The sequence below is a fragment of the Egretta garzetta genome, unplaced genomic scaffold, assembly GCF_000687185.1.
Source record: "Egretta garzetta isolate BGI_Z169 unplaced genomic scaffold, ASM68718v1 scaffold849, whole genome shotgun sequence".
Lineage (NCBI taxonomy): Eukaryota > Metazoa > Chordata > Aves > Pelecaniformes > Ardeidae > Egretta > Egretta garzetta.
This window is the reverse complement of record NW_009260783.1, coordinates 313309-339277: the sequence shown is the minus strand read 5'-3', so window position 1 is coordinate 339277 and position 25969 is coordinate 313309. Positions and strand designations below refer to the sequence as shown.

Below are 25969 nucleotides of genomic sequence, written 5' to 3'. Positions count from 1 at the left end.
CCCCCCCATCCCGGCTGGGGCCCACTTGTAACACCAGGGGGGGGGGGGGGGGCGGGAATGGGACAAGAAGGGGGTTCAGTGGTGCCAGGGCTGGAGCGGGTGACATGGGCTAGCGCCCTCAGCTAGCCAAAAGGGCATCTGGGTGTGAGGGGGTCTGTTGAAGGGGCACTGGGGGTACCCCCTGAGCCTCTGTCCCTCCTTCTGCACTTTTCTTGCTTTGCACCGAGCAGAACTCTGCATTCAGGATGTGGATGGAGATGGTGGACGGGGTGCTTTACTCTGTGCCTCAGTTTCCTCAGTTGTCTGGGGTGAGCAACCTGCCCGGTTTAGAGTGCCATATCCCTACAGTCCCATCCCCGGGTGCAACTCTCTCATCTAAATCCCATTTAGTGCCACAATGTTTGATGCTTGGAGGGTTTCCAATTGTTTTCCCAGTTGAGTTCCTGAAGCAGCTCCTGCAGCTCACAGGGCCATCCGTGCCTGGTGTGGGGACAGAGCAAGTGGGACCCCGAGGTGGGTTGGAGGGGGCAGCCAGACAGCTTCTCTGCTCTCTCATACCCCTTTTCTCCTGGCTGAACGATCCCCAAGGCTAACACCTTCCCCAGGCAGTGCCAGCCTCCTGCCAGTGGTCACCGCGCAAGGCCAGTCTCCCCCCACCCCACTGCATCAGGTGCCAGGGGATGATGGGGGGAAGCAGAGAGGGGGTCAGGAGTCACTCCATGGGGACATGGGAGCCATGTCCAGCTGAACTCCCTCCATGCTGGATTTCCTGTTGTTTGGATCAGCAGTGAAAAACAAGAGATCAAAACAAAGCCAGGCCAGGCTGGGAGTCCCTTCATCTTACTATTTATTCCAGCATAATGTAAGTAAAGCAACAGGAAATATGCTTTCCCCCAGTGACTAGACATCTTTAAAAAGAAACAGCACAAATAAAAGCTCTGCGGGCCAAGTGAAGGAGGGGACAAGGGCAGCAGAGGACAGGCTCCAGGGCGCGAGGCACCAGGAGGGATCTGTCCCAGGTATCTGCGTACCTGTGCCGAGATGCTGAGTGCTGATCTCACCCGAGATCTCCCAGGACAGGAGCTGCCACCCTGCCCTGCATCTCCCTCGACACTCTGGAGTGCATCCCTGGGGTCTGGCCTCTCTGCACAGGATTCCAGGAGCTCACCCATCACCCGGGGGGGTGGTCTGTGCTGCCTGACATGATGGAGCTGGAAGGGATGGTCACAAACACAACTGCAGATCTTTGCTTTTCAGCACTGGCTGGACCTCTGCTGAATACGTGAAGTGCTATGGAGAAGAGCACTGGCAAGGCAGGGTGGGCGCAGGAAGAAAGGAAAGGGCTGGAGGAGTATTTAAAATACTTTATTTTAAAAAAATTCCCAGTTAAAAACACAATGGCCATGCCTTTCTGCGGGTAAGAGGCACAGCCCATGCCCCATGCCCTGGCTGGCCCTCGGCACCACTCCCTGGGTGGGCAGCTCATGGCCATGCTCCTGCCAGGGAGGCAATGCGATGCTGGGTTCCAGCTGGGGAGGGTTCACAGCTCTGAGGAGCCCCTCTCTTAAAAAATATTTAAAACCAGTTGTGATAATAAACTCTGTGGTATTAAGAAAGGAAAGAGAAAGGACCAAGGGAGGCTCTGCTGGCACTGGAAGGCTGTGGCTTGGAGGGCCCACACTCCTGCCTGTGGAGAGCCATGGTGCTCATGGTACACATCAGCTTTTCTTCTTTAAAGAGGGGGGGGGGGAAAAAAAAAAAAAAAAATCAACCAACCAACAGTAATTTCTTCCAAATTTCCCCTGCAGCCACGAATTTCACCAGCTGCTCATATAAACACACTGTCTTCCCCACGGGAAATGCTCTTGCAGAAACCTGAGCCTTCCTTCTCTGCTAAACAACATGCTTCAGATTCCCTGCAAATAAAAGGAGGTAGAAAAGGATAATTCCACTGATATTTCAGCCTGACGGAGCAGCCTGCCCAGGGGTGCCACCCCTATGCCTGATGGAGTGGGCAGCAATACAGGAATCCCAGCCTCAGCACAGACCCTGCTCTCCGCTGGCCGCTTGCGCCCTTAGCAGAAGCTGTTGCCCTCCTCTGAGACAGACTTGGGGAATTACCAAAGGAAGACCCTGCCACCGTTTCCACTACGAGTTTCTCCTCCAGGCTGATCGCTGGTTTGGGATTCATGGGCCAGCACTGGTAGGCCACATGCTCACTCCCTGCCGCCTTGTCCTTCTTCTGGGCTGGATGCGCTGCCAGAATTGCGCAGCACAGAATCCCTCCCTTCCAGCTCTAAAGCGATGCTGTTCTTCCTCCCCTCCTGGACAGGTCAGGGGGATTGTCCCCTCCCTAGGATTGGCCTGTGCTTGGGAACAGACACCCCAGGGCATCCACGGCCATCACTTCTGTCACCCACCTCCTCCTACTCTGCTTCTAACATCAAAACATCACAACATGCACAGAGAGTGGAAAGGGCTGCCAAGCCCCATCTTGTCGCCCCCAACCCCTCCTGGGGACAAAACAGATAGGCAAGGGCATTGAACAAGGCTGGCAGGAGTTCGCAGGGCTCACCCAGCTGTCTGCCCTGGACTTTAACAGCTTTCAGTCTCCTGCCTGGCTAGAGGACTGTCCCAGCTCCTGAAGAAATGCATGGAGATCAGGTGGGGAACCACCTTCCTTTGCCCTCAAGCAAGCCCCAGCCCTGTATGTGGCTCTGAGAAGAGCACGGTGGTTCTGTCTCTGCCCCAAGGGCCGATGGATGGATGCCAGTGCTGCAGGAGCCAGTCCCAGGGATGCTACACAATGCTCCTGCCAAAGGCAGGCCAGGGCCTCTCTAGTTCTGGTTAAGCTGCAATTGCCCCAAGCTGTGGCTTGAGGTGGACACATCAGAAGGGAGCACAATCTTACAGCGACCTGGACAAGCTGGAAGAGTGGGCTAAGAAGAACAGTATGAAGTTTAACAAAGACAAGGGCAAGGCCCTACACCTGGAACAGAATAACCAAAGAGCCCAGCTCAGGCTAGGATCTGTATGGCTGGGGAGCAGCCTTGCTGAAAGGGACCTGAGGGTCCTGGTGAACAGCAAGCTGAACGCGTCCCTTACAACCTGGGCTGTTCTATGATTCTAATAAGGACAAGGCCCCATGCTCCTCTGCCCAGCCAGAGGAAAGGTAATGGCAACTTTTGCTAACAGGGACCCACAGCTCTGAGCTTATGTGCTACTGAGAACCCCAAGTGAAGCAGGAGGCAGATGACATTGTACATGGTGAGCAGTCAAATGAATGTGGTTCATCTTTCCAGTCAGTGAGAAAGACTCCAGCGAGCTTTCCTGAAGTCCCCTCTAAAAAGACCTGTAAGCTTGAAGCAGGAGTGTTGGCTTGGACAACTCACCTTTAATAGAGTTAAGAATTTCTTGAATTCTCTGTGGCTCATTGCGGTCTGGTCTGCAGCTTGGTGTGATCTCCAGCACATAATCAGGACCGTACTCCGTGAAGAACTGCAGGGAAGAGGAGAGGAGAGTGAGCCAATAGGTCTCTGGCTGGCTGAGGCTGGAGGGAGGGCTCCCCGTGGGTACCTGTTGGTAAGAAGGCAAAAACATTTTCTCTGTCTGAGGGGCACATGTAGTTTAACTACATCAGAGGTGCTTCTGCAGTGTCTGTGCCCACCTGAAGTTTGCAGCCACTACCAATTCAAGGGCTTGGGAAGCAGAGCTCAGTGGTGCAGCCAAAAGTAGTCTCATATCTATCCCAATGCTTTATTTGAGAAAGCTGTTGACACTCATTTTACATGTGGTTACCTGAAAAACTTATTTTTTTATGAACAAAATTCAAGTGCTGCCTATGAGATATCCTTCCTTTTGGCTCCTTGCCCCACCTTGCAGAGCACTGCATTGACATGACTGTGGAACATGTGGAAGGAGAAAAATCAGTGTGCTTCAAGGTTAATAATGTGTCTTTCCTGGCTGAGTGCTCCAGCAGTGTGCAGCTGAGCCTGAATGAGAAAATCTGCAGCACATGGGCTCTACATGATAATGCAGAATCATAAATTATTACCAGCAGGTTAATATCACAAGCATGCAGTGCTGAGCAAAGGAGCAGACACACCATGGTTAAAAACTCAGTGGTGAAGTTGCAGTCGGTCCTGTTGCTACCCCTGGAGAGTATCACCTCATGGAGAGCTAGTCCAGACCCAAAGCTATTGTACCAGAGATAAGGAAATTCACAGCATTATAGTCTTCCAAGTGATTTAACGATGCTGGGGTTTTCTTTAAGTGTGAGATTGGCGGTGCCAGTTCTGGCAACCCAAGACCAACAACTCTGCACTAGCAGGGGCAGTGAGGGCTTCTCCAAGGAGACCTCTATGCACCTGTACTGACAAGGAAAATGAAGTGGCTCCTGAATGCTGCATGTTACAGTCCAGCATTTGAAAGCAAACCCGAAACCACGCTGGGTTTACCAGCCCGCGAATCACAGCATTAAGGAGCTACCTGCTCTGTAAGTACATCAGCTATTCACACAGACTGGACAAGGCAGCTGGGTCAGGGCAGGCAACGTGCTGCCTGCCATGCTGCCTGCCAGACTTTTTTGTGGGCCAACATAATATTCCACTGAAAAGGGAGTAAAAGGCAGATTTTGACAGTTGCACCGGCTCATTTGTGCAGTGCTCTGTCACTGTAGACCCAGCCAGCTGATTTAAAAAATGGAAAAATCTTCCCTTTTTAGTGAGTCAGAGTCCTGCTTTCAATGCTGTGAGAATGAGAGCCCATCTGTCACCCAAACAAACATGGGGCAGCAGGAAGCTGCTGCACATTGTGGCTGCTCTTAGCTCATTAAAAAATTACCATGACTATTCAGATCAGAGCTGGACCCAGGGCCAGCCTGAATGAGAGTTGAACCCAGCTGTATTGTGCAAGCATGGGAGCACTTGCTTAGCTAATTAGCAGGCTAGCCCTCTTCCAAACTTCTCTGTGGTCAGCCCAAGAACTGATGTATATTTTTCAAACAGACTATTTTCACAGTTTTCTTAAGTAATCTCCTTTATAGCTCAACATTTTCTTTCTTCACCTCTGCCCAGAGATGACTTTGGAAAGTCCCTGATGAATTACTGACACGAGAGGATAACACTGATAATTTTCCTGCTTAGGAAGACTGAAAATGCCTACAGCAGAAGCAGCCAACACATTTTGGGAAGTCCTCACTGAGAGCTGCTGCCTCTAGTCCGGTTTGAGTTTGCTCTTGTAGTGTAAACAGGAGACAGCTACTCCCAGAGCATACAGGCTCCACTGGCAAAGCCCACTGGCTCCACAAACCAAGCAAGCTGGCTTATTTGCAGGAAAAAAGGAAACACACATACAATTTTGACTGCAGCATCCGTAAAATAGCTTGTGGAAAATGCACACTTCTCAGTAACTGGTGTCGGCTGCACAACCTGCTGGTTACACAGAGAGTGGCACGGCAGACTTTGTACCGTGAGTCTAGCACATCCAGCCTGGGAAACGAGGCACAGTTAGTCCTGACGAAGGCATCATTTTGCACTTCCTCATCCTCTGATCTCTGTGGCATCAAGTGAAACAGAGCACCAATACAGTTTCATGCAGCTGTTTTTCAAAGTCTGCAGCAGAATACCTGGACTTTTGCACTGATGTGCTTTATGGCAGTTGAGAAGCTTTTGGTATTAAGTAACTAATATCCTGTAGAGCAGCTCCATGTGCTGAGCTACCCAGTGGGGGTTGCAGAGAGCACAGTCACACACAAGAGCTTGGGGTCAGCTGGGTTTTACACCATCCACCAGAAAGCAGGTCAGCAGGGCAAGCCTGGTAAATCTTGAACAGGCTTGTCCAAGAGCTCTGCTGCTGCTGGTCTGAAGCAAACAGCCCAGCTGTTCAACACATTCCTACCACTCTACTGCGTGTTCCCATGCAGGTGGCAGGAGAAAACACATGTCCAGTCACCCCAAGTCACAGACTGAGACGCAAACCAGCAGGGCACAGGGGCAGCAGCAGGAGCCCCTGTCTACTTCTGTTGCCTTCTACTGGTGGTAGGACGGCCAGGCAGGCAGGCAGGCAAGGGTAGGACCACCTCTCATTGCCACAGCTAGAGGTGCTTCTAGTCTCTGAGGAAGCACTAATAAAGGAAATTCTTTCAACCACTCATCAACTGACAAAAGCAACAAGCAGCACCTGGGAATCAGCTGAGTTTTGACCCACGACAGGCACCCAGAGAGGCAAATCCACCAAAACAAAACAGTAACGTCCATTTTCTCTTTGAGGTGGGAGGCTTAAGCCTCAATATTTCTGAAGACAGTACAAAAGAGCCGTTTGTACAAGCACCTTGCATCCACTCTCTTGTAGCCTGGAGGGGATTCAAGAGGTGGTTTTCAGTGCTTCAGAAGAGACTCATTCTGTTTCTTCAGCTCTCAGAACAAGGAGGATGTTACAAGCAGGCAAGCTTCAGCAACAACAAAATGCCCGCACTACTCACTCATCCATTTATTTGTAGCAGGGGAAAATGTATCTTTTTCATCATTGAAAAAAAATCTGTCATTTTCAGGGATGAAAAAAACAGTGTTGAGAACGAAGACTCGCAAGGAAAGCTAAAAATCCTCTCCTTAATCAGCAGCTTACCTGAAAACTCACAACCGCTGCCTTTTAAAACTCAGGCATGCCAAAACTGAGAGAATCACAAATGTCCGATGTGCAATCCTAAAGCTCTGAGCAGGCCAAAAGGAGCTGAAGTTTAAACCAGAGGGAGGTATACCTGGGACTGCAAATGTCTTCCCTCCCCCCAGCAGGGTGTCCCAGAGAATGGAACGGTGCCCAGTGTAATACCACGACTGCAGAGTACTTTGGTGGTCTGAAAGAGAGTGGGAGTAATGGTTCAGGAGATGGGGATGTGGAATGACTGCAGGGAAAGAAGTGTTGGAGGAAGAAGAGTGGGGGGGGGGGGGGGGGGAAGGCAAAAAAAATAATGTTCTTAAAGGGGAAGGATATTTTCTACTGAATAATGCCAGATCTGCCAACAAGTACTATGCCAACAGCAAAAAAATTAGGCATCTTAGGAAAGTCTAAATTCTGTCCCTGATTTGAGTACAAACAGTTCATTGGTGGACACTGCTCTGCAGGGGGACCACGACCACTGCACCGTCAGAACTGGATGTTCAAAGTTCTATGTTGGTCCTTCCAGACATCCCAAGACTTCCTAAGACTAAATAATTTAAACTGCTGCTTAGTCAAATGCTTCCTGGATCTCAAGACCACAGTGTTGTTTTCAAGCCCTTCTATACAAACTCATGAACAAAAAAGAACCACCAAAAGACTTCCACGTTTCTGAATATTGACTTACTTTCATAGTAACTTGATTCCAAGACCTGGAGCTGTAAAGAACATCCCCAAACCCCTCAATGCTGGAAGAGAAGCAAAGTGCTGAATATAAATGGGTAGAATTTGGTCTGTTATCACCAAAGAAGCATGCCAAACCTGGCCAATGGAGAGAAATACATCGAGAGCAGCACAACCTAGCCACTTCGCAGCAAGGCGCTTCAGCAATGATCTGACCCAGGCCACACACTCTCATGAGTTTCCTTCAGGAGGTGAGCAGAGCCCTGGGGCTGTACAGCAGGAAAGCTGTGCCTGGACTGCCTTCAAGCTGCTTACAGTCAGGAATTCCGCACTGATCTCAAAAAGCTGGCTGGTCTGACAGCTCAGTTTCCAGGTCTCATATTAATCAGAATGGGAATTCCTATTTAAAGCAAAGACGACACAAAATCAGGAAGTACCGAACTTTGTTTCTGTGCACAGGTGCTGATAAGCTATTAAACCATTAGCGGTTCTTTGCCAGCAGCAGCAGAAAAAAACCCTGGGAATCTGACAAAAAGACATGAGCCCTGTGTGCGCACAAATGCATAAGTACACATAGACAGAAAGCACATGCTGTTTCCCCTTCAGATTATCTCATAGCTGTGTAAATATTTCATATCCACTAGCCTCCAAACCAATTCTCCTCCTTCATGATTTTTACCTCCAACAAATCTGCTTCCACCAGTTTACCTTAAATATGTCAACCCATCCCAACTGCACAACACAGGCAGCCTGGAACATCTCGTGGAAAGATTAGAGAGGGTAAAATATACTGATGAGAAGGACCTTAAAAATATACAAATCCAGTCAGCTGTAGCTTCTCTGGGAGTTTTGGTTAGGAAGCTCTGCAGGATTAATGCAAGATGAGGACATCTCATTCCTAATTACAGAGAAACAGACTGCCCCACAAAGTGCTAGCCTGGAACTTGCACTGGCAGCAAGGTGAGGAACTACACTACCTTCGACTAGTTCCATCTACAGGGGGAAAAAAGCCTTCTCTAAATGAAATGACTCATGGAGTGAGAGAACAGAATTCCCATAAAAATGAAGGGCCGCATATTAAATACATAGTAAGACACTCCTTCCCCTGAAAATCTAAGGTCTGTAAGGTTTAAACTAACTTATCAGGTCAAAAGTCCAGGTGTGAACATTACATGGGAACGTGCTTCGTCTATGCTCCAGAATAAGGCAATGGCAAAGCGCTGGCACCTGACTGCTCTGTCATGCTCTGATGCGAGATGAGCCTGCTAGAAAAGATAGAAAGTGTACTTTAAGTACCACGATAATGCGGAATCCTCTCACCAACCAAGCCTTACGTGTTACCAATGTGACAAATACAGAGACAGCAGGATACTCCTTGGCCATATATCACAGAAAACTGGAAGAGCACCCAGAGAAACTCTGTGTTCACACTATTCTTTATACTCGTCTCCCTGCATCTGCTAGCGGCTACTGCAGCAGAGATGAGACAGAGACCGACAGCTTCCTGGACAATACTGCTCACCTGACATGGTAAAGGAGGTACCATCCTCCAGACTGCGCATTCCCATGCTATTTAAGACCATTGCAACACATCAAGCGAGTGAAGTCCGGGCCAAAGGAGAAAGAAACACACTTGCACTGGACATAACCATGACACAACTGTTTCTTGCAGCATGTAGGAGAAAAATCTCAGATGCACGGTTTGGGAAGAAAGCTCTTGTGAGCTGGGAAGGGGAAACGGCTTTTGCAACAGAGGGCTCAGCTCCACTTCCCAATTCTCTTCAGCTCTGCAGAATGGCTGTTACCTTTTGAGAATCGCTGTCTTCTGGGCCAGGTGCCCAGCTCACCACCAGCTGAGTGGCCAACAGCACGTGCCTCAGCGCACAGGCAAGAAACAACAAAAGGGCTTCACTTACAATCAGGGCTTTGTGACAGCTTTCCTGCCCCTCAGTCCCCCCAAATGCAAATGGTCTCATTCCCTGCCCCAGGCCCCTTGCATCCCCTCAGAAAGTCCTGGCCTCCTGTTCGCTCACTTCTGGGAGTAGTGGCAGCAGTTGGCGGAGCGGAGCCGAGGTTGGTCAGCAGGTACAAAGCGCTTTTTGTTCCCTTGACAGGGCTGAGCTGCCACTTCTCCTGCTTCTAACCCTCCTGGGGTCCCTGGGAGAAGGTGCAGGGGCAGTTCAGGAATGTGACTGTGTTCAGTTTGTGGTCTCTTAGCAGGGTGACAGCCTGCCTCTTTGATACTCGGCCATGAAAAGCACATAGAAGACTGAATTCAAGAATTAAGACCTTTACAAACTGGCCTGCAGGGTCTCTGTCTGCCCCAGGACCTCCTCCCACAGTAGCAGTGCCCTGTATTATCACCACCCCCTGTGCTGGTCGCTGTCTGGTGGTCCCTTTCACTTAGCTGCCAACACCTCCCTCCCCGATACATTGCACTCAAAAAGTGCCCTGCAAGGACCTATACGCAGTTGGTATCTCACACAAACACTTGATTCCTGCAAGCGCAGCCGGAGAATGCTGTCACACAGAGGCAAAAATCTCCCCAGCTGGGTGCAAACCAGCAACGTTTAACTCCTCCCAGTAAATAACCTTCTGGAGGGCAGTGGGCAGCAGCCGGAAGGCCAGGGCCCATCAGGCTACCTTGCTCACACTGCACAGAAGGATGCTCTGCTCCCTCAGCCTTCCTCATTTTGCAAATCCTGCAAAAATCACACCTTACAAAAAGAGCTCAACATTGATTATGAAAGTGTTTAACACTAGTTTACTGATGCTTCATTCCATTTGGACACGGGGATTGAGCACACCCTCAGCAAGTTTGCAGATGACACTGAGCTGGGTGGAAGTGTTGCTCTGCTTGAGGGTAGGGAGGCTCTACAGAGGCAGCTGGACAGCCTGGATCCATAGGTTGTGGCCAGTTGTATGAGGTTCAATAAGGCCAAGTGCCGGTTCCTGCACTTGGGTCACAACAACCCCATGCAACGCTGCAGGCGTGGGGATGAGTGACTGCAAAGCTGCTTGGCAGAGAAGGGTCTGGGGGTACTGGTAAACAGCCGGCTGAATATGAGCCAGCAGCGTGCCCAGGTGGCCAAGAGGGCCATGTTAATGTTACCTTGTCTGGTTTGTGAGTTGTTCTGGGGGGACTAAACAAGGCTAACGAGACTTTATATACATCTCATTTAGCGTGACCAAGACGACAGAGCACAACTGCACACAAGCACCATGGATCAGCAAAGCTGTTCAAAGCAAACATGCTCTATCTGATTTGGATGGCAGACATTCACATGCTGATTCAGCTCCGCATGCTGCACCATCTTTAGTGTTACGCTGCGTGTAATAGCATGAGAGCAAACGTGGGCCAACGTACCCCTTGGCTGCTGGGCACAGCTTCGCAGGCTTGGAGTGAGCTGCTAGCCTAACGCTTCAGTGGGCAAAGTTTGGACATCTCTGTTTCAATGCAAATGGCCTCGCCACATCCGATATGAAAACACGAGGGGGACCCTTACTCCTGGGCAAGTAAATACTATGCTCAGCATTATGAAATAATCCAGTTTAGGAGGAGGGAGGGGCAGGTAACTGCATCAGAGTTATAGTAAAGAAAACAAAGATGATCCTTCAATGTTCTTGTCAAGACAGATGGTTTCAGAAATTGTTGACCTTGCTTGTGGTTCAAGAGATAAAAAACACAGACCAACACTGATGGAAAGAAGCAAGAAAACATTTAAAACTGATAAAGGAAATACTTTGAAAAATTGTAAGCATCAGCCTGTGGGTCTGGCTTTCAGGGTACTTGTTGATACAAACTCCTTAATCATTTTCAAAACAGGATTATAAATGTAAGTGAAAAATAGCATCCAGTGCCATTAGTGAGGTCAGAAACGAAGCTCTTAATGTCCTGCCAGAGGATGTGGGCTAGCACCCCTCTAGGAGAGGCAAAAACTTCACACCCAGCCGGGGACACACACACGTGAAGCAGCCCACAGTGGCGGCTTCCAGGCAATACCACAGGCATGGCAGCCGGCTTGTGCCTGGGTTCAGTGCAAGCCCTGCATGGCTTCAGGGCACTGCATGCACATGGGTATCGTACTGCAGCCCAAAATCTCACCTTCAACTGCAAGGCACTTCCAACCACCAGAAGGCTCTGTAGCAGATAATAATGGGATAAACCCGTTGACAGGGAACACTGCTCTCAATGCCTCTCACTTAGCAGTTCATCAGTGCCTCAAAGCTAGGGAGCACACATCCATTTGTTCTACTACTTAGGAGCAGAGCTGTTAGGAGAGGTTTGTATGCCAGCCTAAGGGCCATGCCTCTGTACTTTACCTTGTGCTGTTCAAACACAACTCCACCACTTCCACCTGGTAACTGAGGGGCCTGGTCCCCAGGGATCTGAACCCCACCGCAGTTAGCTTACCCACTTCTTCCAGGTCCCAAAGGAGATGCAGATTCCCTGAAGGCAGGCTGCTGCTCCCTGCTTACTGACATGAATATCACCATCTTTTAGCTGGTACCTGATCCAGAACCGTTCAACTCACATACCAAGGCTATTTCTTATTACCAAGGTCACTTTATCATCAAGGCTACTTTATTACCTTTGACAAAGCACATGGCCACAGGCTTTAAAATAATCAGACAACTGATCATATGCCAATGTCTCCACGTGTTCTAGCAGAGCATTGTGGATTTCTGACTCACACCCGATTCAGCAAACTCCATTCACCCAAGAGCTTTCTGGCTATGATGAACCACTGCTCCAGCCACTTCGCCCGGCATTCAATAAGCACTGCATCTATACCCCTGATCCTCACCAGCTGCTTTGCTGGCCAACGTCACCACCCCAGAAATGATTCTTACTAAACCATCTCCGTGGTGTAGGAGTTAAGACGCACTTGCTCAAGGCAGGCACTTGGTTTTACAATCCTGCCATAAAAATTCTCCTAGAAGCGCCCAAGTGAGAACAGCAGCACCTGGTGACTGCTTCATCCAAGGCAGCCCACGTTCCCCCTTCCTCTAGCTCATTCCTCTTCAAGTGCTGCATCACAGCTCCAAGAGGCAGGCTAGGCTGATCTCCAGGAACTTGTTCTGCCAGGGTGAGCCTTGAGCAGCTCATCTCATCTCCAGAAACAAACCCACAAGCACTGTTTCGCTGCAAGGGGAACCCAAACAGGCTGGCCACCAGTAGCACCACAACTCACACCCAGCTCAGCTCTGCAGCGCAAGTGCTGGCTAGCCCAGAAGGGGATACAAATTCAGAGAATCATAGAACACCAGGTTGGAAGGGACCTCAAGGATCATCTGGTCCAACTTTTCCCGGCAAAAAATTCCTTTGAAAAGGAGCAGCCAGAGCATGCAGGGCCCCACTGTCGGACTAGTGACATCCGGCAATCAACTCATTCCCACACTGCCCTTACCCTTCAGGGGGCTTAGTGCAGGAATCATTAACACAACAAATAAACTGTTCAGAGCAACAACAACAGGCAAAACCTTTAGCAGTTAATTCCTACAGAGGCACCCACCCTTTTCCCTTTCCACACATACAAAAGATCTAGTCTTGTTTAAAACCTGTTTCTGCAGAAAGGGATCATAATTAAGTACTACACCTCTCAAAAAGCATCTTGTATCTGTAATCACCAGTTTCTATAATGATGAATTTCCAGTTTCAATACACACACACACTAGTCCATGAGATCCTTAGACAAAGGCAAAACCATAAACCTCCTCTGTAGTCACTGTAGGCTTAAACTGCTTTGCACGTGCAGGTGTGTTTCTGTAGGGTCAATAACACTGATCTGCAGTTTGAGACCTATTATGAACCTACAGTTATTCCACCCAAATTCCATCTAGATTGGGTCCCTCCAACCAGCTGCCCAGCCCCGTTCCAGACTAAAAGCACCAGCACTGGAACCGAGACAGCTCATATGCGATCGTGAACAGCACCCGACCCATGGCCCGCTGAGAGACTGCTGGTCAGAAAAGCTTCAAAGCTGCACCTGGCACTTTTTGTAAGCCGATGAAAGCAAGGCTAGATTTAAAGCCTTGAGAAAGGCCCGACTCTTTCCTGGCAAAACTATGTGCACATCCTAAAGAGCTCTTTGAGCAAACAGGCGATTCCCCCTCCCCATCCTCTCTGTAATTACCCGAGACTGGAGTTTATTGGCACCTGAGATCCCTTGCAAAAAGATGTGGACAGCCTCAGGTTTTGGAAACAAGCACTCACTATGCTGCTAGGACAGTGCGTTATTGTTACTGGAGCGTCTCAACAAAACAGTATTGAGCGGCAAGGATGCTGTTTGGAATAGGTAGAACGACTCAGCTCTCACACAAGGAAAAGGGAGGGTTTGTAAAGCTTTACCTCATGATCAGGGATCTCAGAGGACAGTGTTCTCCCAAGGATGACCCCAGTCAAGTACGTCCAGCAGCGAGCTGTATTGGCAAGGTTGTAGCCTCCTGTCTCCAGCAAGAATTGCGATTTTGGAGGCGGAAGAGTGGGGAAAGGGAAGAGAGAGGGAGAGAGGTTTTAGTGGAAGGAACAAGTTGAGGAGGCAACATACGCAGTTCATATGAATTCAGCTTATTTCATCCACTCAAGCTGTGCCCCAAAACTGCATTTTGCACTTGCTGGCCACACAAGGCCAGGTCTGAATGACACTGTATGCAAGGGCGGACCTCCCAAACTGAATCCCAGTTACACCCAGTGTGGCACAGGCCAGGCTCCTCCAGCCACCATCTCAGACCCAGCATGAGCCCCCAGCCCCATGTGCTGGGCTCTCTCCTGGCACAGGGTCTTCAAAGGTTAACAGGGAGACAAGTGCAAGGGCAGCAGCGGACATGGGGGATTCCCGCTTTTTAATGCCAGCCTTTGGCCCATAAAGCATAATACACGTGCCCAGCCATTCCCTGCTGAGCTCTTCAGCACTGTCACATTTGAGAGGACAAATATGAAGCTCATTGGTACAACTTGCGACTGATTTACAAGTAAATGAGGTTTCACGGTCAGTATGGTAATAGTCCCCTCCGTTGTAACGGTACATGAGCCCACAAGGAGAAACCTTAGCTAAAAGCAATCCTGCAAGAGACTCAGAAGTTGTTTTTTTTCCAGCAAAGACGACTAAAATAGTAAGAGAGAAAACCACTTTGAAAAGACCATATTTTTCAGTGTTCCCTTCTCTTTGGGTTGCTTTGGGGTTTTTTTGTTGGGGTTTTTTTTTTTTGCAAGTATTGACTCCTCCCCCAATTTCCACTTCAAATGGTTCCACAAGCTGCACTGGTGGGACACTGCTTTGGTATGGCCACAAGTGACAAATAGTTGTCCCTCATTTTTTGACAAAAATTTTGGGGTTTCTTTCTGCATGAAAGGTGCCATCCCCAGCATACCCACAGACATGCCACAGCAAGATTCAACACCCATAACCTTTCCAAAACAAAGTGCATTACGTACGTGAATTTTTAGGCTTAACATGCTATGCCTGATTCTCCCCATCTCAAAAAGGACAGCACCTAGAGCTGATATGGCTCCAGGCACAGAGCTAGGGGACTCTCCCTGGCACACAGTGACTTTTGTTTTTCTCAGATGCTCTGTTGCATAAAGCCTGTCCCGTGCTCTCCCACTGGATAAGCAGCTGGTTATGCAGCATGGCAGAGCCAAGTCAACCTCAGCTTTTGCTGGGTATCAGAGCCCTGCTGTACCGTGCAGGCAGCCAGTCCTTTTCTCAAGCCCCTGCTTGAATCCAAACAAAATCATTCATCACGAGATGCCTGAGCTAGGTAGGTTTGGGAACACAGTGCTCACTTTTAAAGAGAAGCACTGAAGGACTGATCAGCAGAGATGGGAATCAGAGGTGCCACTGAGAAGCCAGGGTCAGTTCATCAGGGTTAACAGCCTCTGCTCTTCTCTGGAAAAGTCAAGTAGCCTTTATCTCAAGATCTTAGGGTCAGGATTGAGACTTGCACCCGTCAGTATCAAGGATTTCAGGTCTGTGTGAAAACAGCACCGCACCAGAGAGTGCCCTCCCAATGCTGCCCAGCAGTCACCCTGCTAAACTCCACTCAGTGACAAGCCCAAGGGCACACACCTGAGGAAGGGTCACAGGAGGACAAACCCATTTCCTTGTGAACAGCAGGACACGCGTGCACTCACCTCCTCCCAGGATGAGAGTTGCTAGCTGCCACTGCAAGACGTATTTCAGGCACTTGCCCACTCCCTCGGGCGTCATGTTGAAAGAGCACATAGGATCTCCAGCAATGGTGTCTGCCCCCAGCTGCAGCACAACCGCGTCTGGGTTGAAGGCGGCGTACACCTCCTTCAGCACGCTGTGGAGAGGAGAGAAGCAGTGGGGGTTACCGCAAACACAGCTCAGAAAGATGCTGGTGGCATGGCCCTGGTCCCACAGATCCACCGATGCGTCTCAAGGTTTCTGCATTCTCCGCTCCCACCCCCCTCATGCCAGTTACACTCCCTCTGCTCCCACTTAGCCTTCTGCCTCCACTACTCCCCTGCAAAAAGTTTAGCTCTCAAAGCGCTAATCACAAGGTTGATGAAGGCAAAAGCATCACTGAGAACACAGGGGAGGGGGTTCCAGTCGCGATCAACTCAGTGGTAGCATCAAACCACACGCTTACATTGCCCACCCTGAGCAGAAGGGCTGCAAGCCAAATCCAGGGGCTTTTCTCCCCTGTAAAAGTCACGGTGAAGAGCAGGGTCTGGTTAAACAACAATCCTAAACTCTCAGGCACCTCTCGCCAGGACAGGATGAACAGAGGAAGGCTCCGTCTAGGTTCTCACTCTCCTCTCTCCCACATGGCTCTTGAGGCAGAAATACATTTCCCCTGGCTCTAGTGGATGCTGGGGTGCAGCAGGGCCAGTGTCCTGAAGATAGTTTATTAAAGTATTCTCTCTTGCAGTTAGGCATGTCAGACATTTGGCTTTGCTCCAGGAGATTTTTAGTATTACAAACACCACAAAGGGAATAATCCTGTTCCCAGGACTGTGCTCCAAAGCCCAAAATACAAGGCAAATAATGGAGAAAAACATGTTCCTTTCACAACAGTGTTTTTATTTTGCTAAAGTAGAAACAGATGGGAATAAATGCTTTTGCCTTGGTTAAGAGAACCTATGCATCGCCAGTTTTTATTTGATATGTAATCAAAAACCACTGCAGTGCCAAACAAGAGAGCTGCTTCCCCATAACAAAGAGCTTGCATTTACCAGCACTCACCCCAAGAGCCTTAGCCAGCCACCGCACCCAGACAAGGAACCTCACTGAGCTCAGTGTGGTCTGCCAAGGCAGATGCCTGCATTGCTGAGGCCATCAGCTCTACCAGCACCACAAATACAGGCACTGCTGGAAAAAACTCAACCGGTGATGAGAAAACCTCTGGGAAAAAATCACTCCGAGACCATACATGAGAGCCTGGGGAATAACAGGATTTCCATTCAGTATGCATATTAACTCCGGCTGTGGCCGCGCAGCCTGAACATGCCAAGAGCCTGGCCCTAGCACCCCACGTACCCAGCAAGGCCACGTAGCCAACAGCTACTCACACCACTCATGTTTTGATAGGTACCAGGCCACGTTGTCCACACAGTCTCACCAAGGTAAGCAAACTGAGGCAGATGGTGAAAATCACAGTACCAAGGAAAGAGCGGTCAAATCGGCATAAGCTTCCTTCTTGAAGTGGACCCAAAGTCAGCCCGTCTTCTGCAGATGTCAAGGACAAGATGGATGAGAGGGGCTTCCACCTCTGCTCAAGGCTCATGTTGTACTACCCTTCCCTGGAGTAAGGAGGACTGAAACAGCTTTCTTCAAACACTATAAGGCTTCTTGACACCGTCTGCTGCTGATGAAGGCTTTTGTTGCCTGCACTCAGACCTCTGCAAGCACATATAGCTCCTGTGAGCTGTCTCTGGGTCCCTCTTCCCCCATTTCCCTCAGACGTACTTCTCCACTTCTGCAAGACAGGCAACTGATGCTGGCCAATTTAGACAGCTCACTTTTTCCCTAGGAAGCTTCACATTCCTCTTGGATCCACCAGAAACGGGCAGATGCATGTGAAATAACAAGGACAGAGGAAAGGTTTACCTCTTGGTAGCAAAGACTGGGGGTCCCCTGCCCACCCCCCGCCCCTCTCACTGTGCAAGGACAGCCACTTCCACCAAAATGCAATTACTATCATCAGTCCTTCTATTATTTCCCCAGTGAAACTCACTTCAGGCCAAGGCTTCCTACTATTTCTCAGCAAGGTCTCCCAGTGAGGATGAAGAGACTTTTAGCCCATCCCTGCAGGTTTTTGCTGGCTGCATGAGAAGTTTTAAACAAAGTTCACTCTCTCCCAGAGCTTTTCATTTTCAAAGCACATTGCAGACATTACCTAAATGATAAACATCTCCTTGACACGACAGCTTTTGTCTGTAGCTGCTGGGATCTCTGCTAATGCATAAGGGTAGCTTAGCCCCCTTTTGCCCCACGCTGTGCTTAGAACAGCACAACTCTTATTGGTGTTTTAGGAAATCAGAACTGCTCTGCAGTATCAGCCCCATCCAGAGGTTGACAGCCCCTCACACGCATGCAGGCTACAAGCTTGAGCTGACGATAAAGCCAAACTGACCACACAGCAGCAGGTAGTCCCTTACACCCCTCCTTCCCAGCCCCTTCTTTCTGCTCTGATGGAGCTGCTCTGATCCCACAGCATACAGTTTCAGAGAGCTAAACTAGTAGAAAGTTGCTTAGGAGGGTTAGTTTTCTGCTAGGTTAACTCCCTGAACTGGTTCACGGCAAGGAAAAGAGGGGAAAGGAGTGAGCAGCCAAGGATAAGGCAGTGGGAACAGGACTCTTCTCCCCTTCTGGCAGCATCCCTCAGGGAGACCAGCTCAGTCACACCATCAGCGCTCCAAGCCTGTCTGGGAACTTCCGATGCACCTCCCTGCAACGGCAGACTAATCCCAGCTAGAAAACTGACTTTGCATCGAGATGCATCATGAGCATGGCTAAGACCTCTCACTGCCTTACAGCTGCGGGCACGGGAACCTCTGACCACCGACAGCTGGCTCCAGTGGGATGGTACCCCCATCCAGGGCACGGTGCAGCCAGTGAGGACCATGCAATCTGGGCTGTGCACTTATTTGGCACATGTGCAAAGGGGATGTTCTGCCCCCTTTCTGTTCCTGAACTAACAAACAAGTTCAGGGAAGTCTCGTGAGCAACGACACAGGGCCATGGTGACCCCAGCGGTTCCTTTCTGGCCCTGGCAGAGCAGTGCACCAAGGCAGGGCTGCACTGCCTGCCCTTGTAGTGGAGAAGAACAGACGTTGCCAGTTTTCAGACTTCTCCAAGCTCTTTTCTTTCAGCAGTATCCAATTCAGTGCCCCCCCTGCCAGCCCCCAAAGGAAGGAGCTGACAGAGAAGTCACCTTTTGTTACCCGCCGAGAGGTCAGAACAACAGCTAAAACAGTCAGAGCTTGACACGGAGGATGGAAGAGAACGGACTTTTGCAACTGCTCAAGCAAACCCAGAACGGCAGTCAAAATTTCACATCCTCAGTGAGATTGCTGCTGGAAGAGGACTGGTGTCACATGATGTTTCCTCCCATCGGTGCCAGCAGCATGGGGAGGAGCTCCTCAAATTGGACGACTTTCCTTTACCTGGATACACAGGCAAGATTGTGACTTACACCTCCGACTTCCAAAAAGCTGCATCCAAAATCCAGCAAGCAATCAAGTTACATCTGCTATCACCTTAGCAGCAACACATGGGCCTGCCTGCTCCTCCTTCTGCCCACGCTGCAGGCAGACAAGACCCAGAGCTGCCCAGGGATCTGCTGCTCTCAGAGGCAGTGAACGCTCCCCACACCGTCTTCCCTCCTGGCTCCTGTGGGTCTGCCACCCTGCTGCTGACTGCCCCGCTCCATACACATCCCAGCAAGACCCATGATATGCCAAGGCGACAGCGGCACCAGCAAATACCACAAGCCCTGTCCGTAAGCTAAAGAAAGCAGCCAGACTGATTTTGTCAACTGGAAAGTAGGTTTGAGCTGGGGGTTGTGCCCCAACGCCGTGCATACGTAATGCCTGCCAGCACAGGCACTCAGAAAGCTCCATGATCCAGCGGGTTAAATCAGGCCTTTTCCTCAGCTTAAAACTTGGGACCTTTCAAAAGAAAGTAGGGGTGTGGAATTTCCACCACATTTTCACACTTTGGCCTCCTTTCCACACAGCAGCTATTAACTGGAGCCTGTGTCATTCAACTTCCAGGAACGATAGGCAATTATCCGTGTTCCACACCACCTCAAAAGCAGGATAGGAGTTTTATTTACCAGAACAAAAGCAATCAAACCCAAGCACTGTAATTTATAGAGAGGCAAGTTCAGAGCACACGTGCTCTGAGACGCCAAGAGCAAACTTCCTCCTCATTTATTTACTTTGCTGTGCTGCAGCAGCTCAGTCTCCACCACGGCTGCAGAGGCAGCTGTCCCCAGCACCCAGGGAGGTGAGACTCTTCTGCACAGCATCTCCCTGGCTTTTTGCTCCAAGAATGCCTGATCTGGCAGTGCCTCGGCAAGGAGCAGAGGGCTGGCAAGGAGCAGGTCTCCTCTCACCAGCAAGGGGATAGACGAGAATATGAGGAAAGGCTCTGCACAGGGTGCAGTCAGCCTGCAAAAACCTGTGTCCAAAGGAGTAACATGCGCCAATCCCACCACAGGTTTGGGAGGCACAGGCAATCATTCTCAGACATCAGCTGGATGAGACACCCACAGTCATGCCACATGACCGTCTGCCAGCCAGGACAGAACTCTTCCTTGCTTTGTAGATGCTTTGGTTATATGCAGCTTGGAAACCATGGCAGGTTTTGATGTCCTTCAACTGGGAATGCATGCTAAAAAGCTCTTGTCCCTTCTCAAGTCTCTCCTTAAACACATAAGGCTGACCTGTGGCAGAGACGCTCCAGCCATCCACAAATGCCTCTGTGTATTTGGATTGCCTAAGGATTCGGACAAGACCTCTGAGACCTCTTAAGATCCATGTTCATTGTAAAAAAAACTATAACAGGGGAAGGGGCAAGCCTTAATGGAGGACTGTAATTAAAAATAGTAAATAAACAAAATTTGTGCAGTCTCTGCTCTCTAAAATCCCATCCAAGTAAACCGTATCAGAGCAAGAGGGCTTACGTTTCACAGATCTGGTAATATTTCTCATCCTGAATGCCATCTTGAATAGGTACATTCACGCTGTAATAGCGACCTTTCCCCAGGCCAACATCTGTCACATCACCGGTGCCTGAAAAGCAGAAACACCCCATGGTTAATTATGAGGGAAAGGGGATCAGCAGCAAGAGAAATGTGTGGGATGTCTCAGATGAAAGCAGAGGGCCAGGACCTTTGGCATGCTTATGGAGAAGTCCACTTGCCACCACTGCCAATAAAGGAGGGGTTGGATGGACCCGGCTCTCGCCCTCTGCGAAATTCTGTCATGCAGCTTTCAAGGGCTGCAGGTGGCTGCCAGCAGTGGCTCTGCCCCGAGCTTAGCCACAACCAGAAAGGAAGAGATACCAAACATGTAGTTCCCCCTTTTTCCTTCTTCTGGGTCAACAGAAGAGGCAGCGAGACACATCTGCTGGACAGAAGGGACAGGACTTGCCTTTGCTGAGGCCTCACCAGTGATGCGTGAACCGAATTAGCACAAACCTCACAAGTTCAACTTGCCTGGGAAAAATCCTGGCGAAAACTTGTGCAGAGAAACAGTCATGACTTTTGAGGTGAAACTAAAGGCATCTTCAACTCCTATGAGAAAATGGAAGAGAAAAAAGCTTTCATGCATCATTCACATAAATGACAGAGCCTAACCACGCAAATGAGCCACTCAATAAACACAGGGCAGCAAGCAGAGCAGGAACAGAATGAACAGAGGAGAAAACTAGATGTGGCTCAATAAACCCGTCTTTAATCAATGGAGATCCGAATTCCACTGCAGCAAAGGTCACAACTGAAATTAATTTAGCAGGTCTCATGCTAATCAGCACTGAATGCATCTCAACACCTCAGGTCAGTGCCCACATTAGCAGCACTTGCCTGCACTGCTTGGCCTGCAAGACTGGTGGAGGGAGCTGAGCAGGGATGCCTTGGCCAGAGCTTGGCTCTGATTAGAACCAGAGCTACTGATATCTCTCACTTTTTCTCAGCACTGCTGCGGTTCAACACGCCTTTTCTTTTCCTTAAAGACATATTAAAATAGTGAGAGTGGGGAGGGAAAAAGAAGTAACAGGAAACTTAACAGAAACCAAATGTGGGAGGAAAACAGAGCAAAATGAAACACACCATAAAATTTAGGAGAGCAGGAAACGTTAAATTGTGTTGAAATAATGTCCCTGAAGGAGAGAGCAGTTTCAGCAAGGCCAGCTCTGGCTTTAGTTTTACAGCATCAAGCCTCCTTTTAAAAGCACCATTTACTACTGACTGCTTCCCTCTTGCACTAGTGACATTAAACAACTAAATACTGTCAGCAGCCATCCTGCCAGGATGGGAGGCAAGGGACTGGGTGAATTCCTTGCTGGAGAGCCACTGTCAGACGGGATTACTGGAATGGGAACATGCTGTTTGTTGCTTTAGGTACAAGACTGCTGCCCAGACCCTCAAGAGAGATCTGATGAGCAGCACGGGGCAAATCCATAAAGCAGGACAAGGCAGAAATGGATTGAGGGAACTTGACTGCACTGAAAGGAGGCAAAGCCATGGCTGTTGCAGCAGGTAAAACCCTACTGCCCCAACAGGCCTTCACTTCTCCCATTCTTCCCACTGAGTCTGTGTGGCTGTGCTGTTTGCAGCCTGTGCTGGGCCTTACCATCCCCATGATGCAAATCCAAATCAATATAAAGGACACGGTCAAATTTCTGGCGCAGCCGCAGGATCCCCAAGACAGCATCATTCAGGTAACAGAAGCCAGAAGCTTCATCTCTGTGAAAACAATGTCCGTGAGGTTGAAAATCTCCAACGCAATCGCCAGTGATCTCTGTGTTGTCATTTTTGCTTGGCAAGTCTCCACCCCACAGGGGCAAAGAGAAGCCTGGCCAAGGCCCAGAAGCGACCAAGGGACAGGTCAGTAGCAGCTCAAAGCATGGCTGGGAAGCACAGAGAACATGACTGCTTGTGCCAGTCACTTCTCAACCCTGGACTTGCTGGCAGCTGGCAAAGCATCGGTTAGCTCTGCTGCAGAGAGGCCCTGACCCATGGGGGGCTTGGCAGTACCCCTGACCATTTCACTGTTGCACAGATAAAACATTAACTTTCTGCACCTGAGATATTTTAAAGAAGTTCAGAGCCACTCCATCCACTCAAAACCGCTCTCTGCTATACCTCCTCTCCCTCTGCAGCAAGAGGATGGGCCCCTGGACAGTCCTGCTTGGCCATTTTCCTGTGAGTGCTGGGCAGCCACTCTGTCCGTGCTGTCTGGGTCACAGCTCCTGGGAAGGTCCTGGCAGTGAAAGGCAGGTCCAAGGCAGTTGCAACGCTCTGCGGCTCTGTTCCAAATTCTGAGGGTATGAATGTTAAGCCTCTCCCCAAAGCAAAATTCTCCCTTCCTCCCCAGGAAAATGCAAACAGGATGCCACACATGCAGTCCCTAGGCTCAGCCAGAAGAGAGCCCCAGCAGCTAAACAGAGGACAGATGTTGCATGGAAAGATTTATCTCCAACATACATCGGGGGACAGCTTCCATATTGCTGGCATCAAAGGAACAAGAAAGTTTCTTAATCCCTACTCCAGACTCACTTTGAAGTCGTCCCCATCACCACTTGGCACTAGCCCATATGCACTCTTAGGTCAGCCCTGGATAGATGATTTAAACCACTTTGCAACAGAAGTGTCCGAACCCCTCTTCCCCAGGCTCAAACGACTCCAGGATCTAAGATGTGCCTCTTGGAAATGCTTCTTGACTTTCAGCAACAGCACTCAGCTCATTTACCCCAACACTTCCTTGTTCAGCAAGGAGCTGGAAATGGCAAGGAGCAAGCACGGGGTGGCAGAACTGCACTTGCTCTCACTCCCTGCAAATGTCACGGAGCACAGATGCTTCCCAGTGACTCTGTTCATTTACAGTGATGCTGAGAACTGGGACGTTAGCAGGTATCCCGAATATCTTCCTTAAATGTGATTACACACCATACTCCTCCCCTCCTTCCCAGCCTGCAAGGAAGCAAAGTGAACAATGTCATGTCTCTCACCACACTCTCCATGCTGTAACACACGATCGCTTTCAAACTCCAGGCCAAGCAGAGCGGGACACCATCTCGGACAGAGGCTGACCAGCATCAGAGCTGCAGCTCAGGGCCAGCACTTGGGATGTCCCCCTGCACAGATCCACACAGCAGAGCTCAGACTGTCACTGCCGGAAGGGAGGGCAGTGCTGGGTCAAGAAAAGGCACTGACTTGGCCTCTCACCCTCTGCCCCGAAGGCATACCGGTGAACTGGGAACTTCAAAAGCCCCAGACCACAGAGGTTACCATTCTTACCTTTATGACCTTGGAAAGTAACTAAGCCACCAGACAGCAGGTCTTTTATTGACAAAAGGACATGTATTTTGCTAGGACATGGGTCCTAGCACCAGGCACCTGCAGTTGGGTGTCAAGTCTGGCTGGGCCTTCACACTGGATTGGCACTTACCACAGCTGCTGCCCACCCTGCAGCATCCTACACCACCTCACTGGCATGACGGGGAAGGCTCCTTTGGGATCAGTATGTATTAAATGCCTTTTTTTAAAAGGCCATTTGCTTCCCAGAACAGTGCTAACAGCACAGCTCAGTGGCAGCAACACTGCTAAGATTTCTTCTGTTACAGGCATTTTATAAACTGTGCAATCAAGATAAAAGGGAACAGAAGATTCTTAAAAAGCCATCCCAAGAGTAAGAGGGCTCAGCTCAGCCAAGCTAAACTCTCTCCTTTCTCAGCAAGCCATAGCTGAACCCATATTCAGCAAAGTGCGGACCAGGAAAAGGGTCCTGATGAGATGTTGCCATCACTGGAGTTTGCACACCACCGTTACACCTCCAGTGTTTGTCTGCCAGGTCAGAAAAGTTACTGGACCTGTGCACTCATGTACAAGTTGTTAGGGTTAAACATGTGGTTCATGCTAATTTCTGGGGCTCCCCAGGGAAACAGAACAGCCCTGCAAAGGCCAGTTAGGTGGGGGCAAGGAAGAGTGCTGTTTTGTCTGCATTTGCAGACAGGCATCATGTTTTGAGAGATGAGGGACCTAAGTTAAAAACAAAACATACATCCAAGGAAAACAGGAAAGCCATGGAAACAAATTATTTTACCACTACAGAATCACAGGATTCAGGGATGAAGTTTTTGCTTCCTCTCCTGTTGTTCTGGAAGATTGTTATTAACAATATAGCTCAGAGCAAACAGCCACCCACAGAGCATGGGGAAAACCAGAGTTCAGTCCTGCACTTTCAAACCTCTTACTAAGAAACCAAAAAAGCTACACAAAACAATTTGGACAACGTGTTGCCATGTTTCCGTTCTCTTCCAAGTTGGGACCGACACTAATCATTTGCCTCTCCACAGCCCACCTCTATGGACTGTGCAAAATCAATCTCACTTGAGCTCCCAGAGATAACCAAGTATCAATGGATGGCAGGACACCTCTGAATCTACCTGCCCCAGACCGGCATGGCAGTCCACAATAGCACCAGGACTGGACAGTAACCAGCCTACTCTCAGGCCTCTACCCTGAGACACGTTGCCTCTTTCCTATCTACCTCCTGCCTTCCCTCACCCCTTCACACCTTGCTCTCTCTTCCAGCTGGATCACCACACCCTGAGGGTTCACAGGGAAGCTGGGAGCTAGGAGGCAGGGTTCAGACACCAGGTGAGAAAACACAAGGGAAGAGATTGTTTTCTTACTTCTTTGCATGATGCCACCCTCCAGGCCAGTTAATCGCTACCTTGCACTTGCCGTCCAGCAGGCACTGGGCTGCGGTGATGGTGGCTCCTCCCACTGCTGCCGCATACTCAAAGATCCCTTCAGTAGCCGGACAGTCATAACCTGCGGTTAAGAGTCCGTGTGTCAGACACAACAGGCCTTTTCCCCTGGGGGAAGCACATTCTCTTTGTTTTGAGCTTGCTCTCTCTCTCTCTAACTGCTGCTCTAACTTTCTGTTCCAGGCACAATGAAAAGGCCATAGCAGAAAACCCTCACAACAAGCATCAGATTTGGATTCACACAGGAGACTTAGGGGGTGTAAGTAGGAAAAAAATTGTATTGGGTTTGTGTGGCAAGGTTTTTGTAGTGGTGGAGCTGCAGGGGTCACTTCTATGAGAAGACACCAGGAGCTGCGCCCATGTCAGACAGAGACAACTCTGCTGCTGGCCAAGGCTGAGCTGATCAGTGATGCTGGTGGCACCTCTTGTGATAACATATTGAAGAAAGGGTGAAAAATGCTGCACAGCAGCTAGGAAAGAGAAGTGAGAATATGTGAGAGGAGCAGCCCTGCAGACACCCAGGCCAGTGCAGCAGACGGGGAAGGAGGAGCTCCAGGTGCTGGAGCAGAGATTCCCCCTCAGCCCCTGGTGCAGCCCATGGTGGGGCAGGCTGTGCCCCTGCAGCTCAGGGGGGCCTACGGGGGGGGGGAAACTCCACC

At 49.8% G+C, this 25969-nt stretch overlaps 2 protein-coding genes across 14 annotated transcripts in view; both read right to left on the bottom strand.

Moving 5' to 3' along the window:
- The window catches only part of RPS4X (ribosomal protein S4 X-linked), an 11594-nt gene extending 5802 nt beyond the window's left edge, over positions 1-5792 (bottom strand). Inside the window, exon 1 of the mRNA XM_009646380.2 lies at positions 5781-5792. The gene's annotated coding sequence lies outside the window, so the exon portion shown is untranslated. The remainder of the gene's footprint in view (positions 1-5780) is intronic.
- The window catches only part of HDAC8 (histone deacetylase 8), a 28236-nt gene continuing 3131 nt past the window's right edge, over positions 865-25969 (bottom strand). Inside the window, exons 3-12 of one of the 13 annotated variants that reach the window (XM_035901759.1) lie at positions 25233-25374; positions 22169-22281; positions 21034-21111; positions 20500-20608; positions 15476-15648; positions 13691-13785; positions 6758-6853; positions 5355-5489; positions 3393-3498; positions 865-1305 (exon numbers count right to left, since the gene is read on the bottom strand). In XM_035901759.1, coding sequence (XP_035757652.1) covers positions 1172-1305; positions 3393-3498; positions 5355-5489; positions 6758-6853; positions 13691-13785; positions 15476-15648; positions 20500-20608; positions 21034-21111; positions 22169-22281; positions 25233-25374 — 1181 coding nt within the window. In that variant the 3' untranslated portion in view covers positions 865-1171. The other 12 variants (XM_035901757.1, XM_035901758.1, XM_035901760.1 and 9 more) reach the window with 12 other exon arrangements.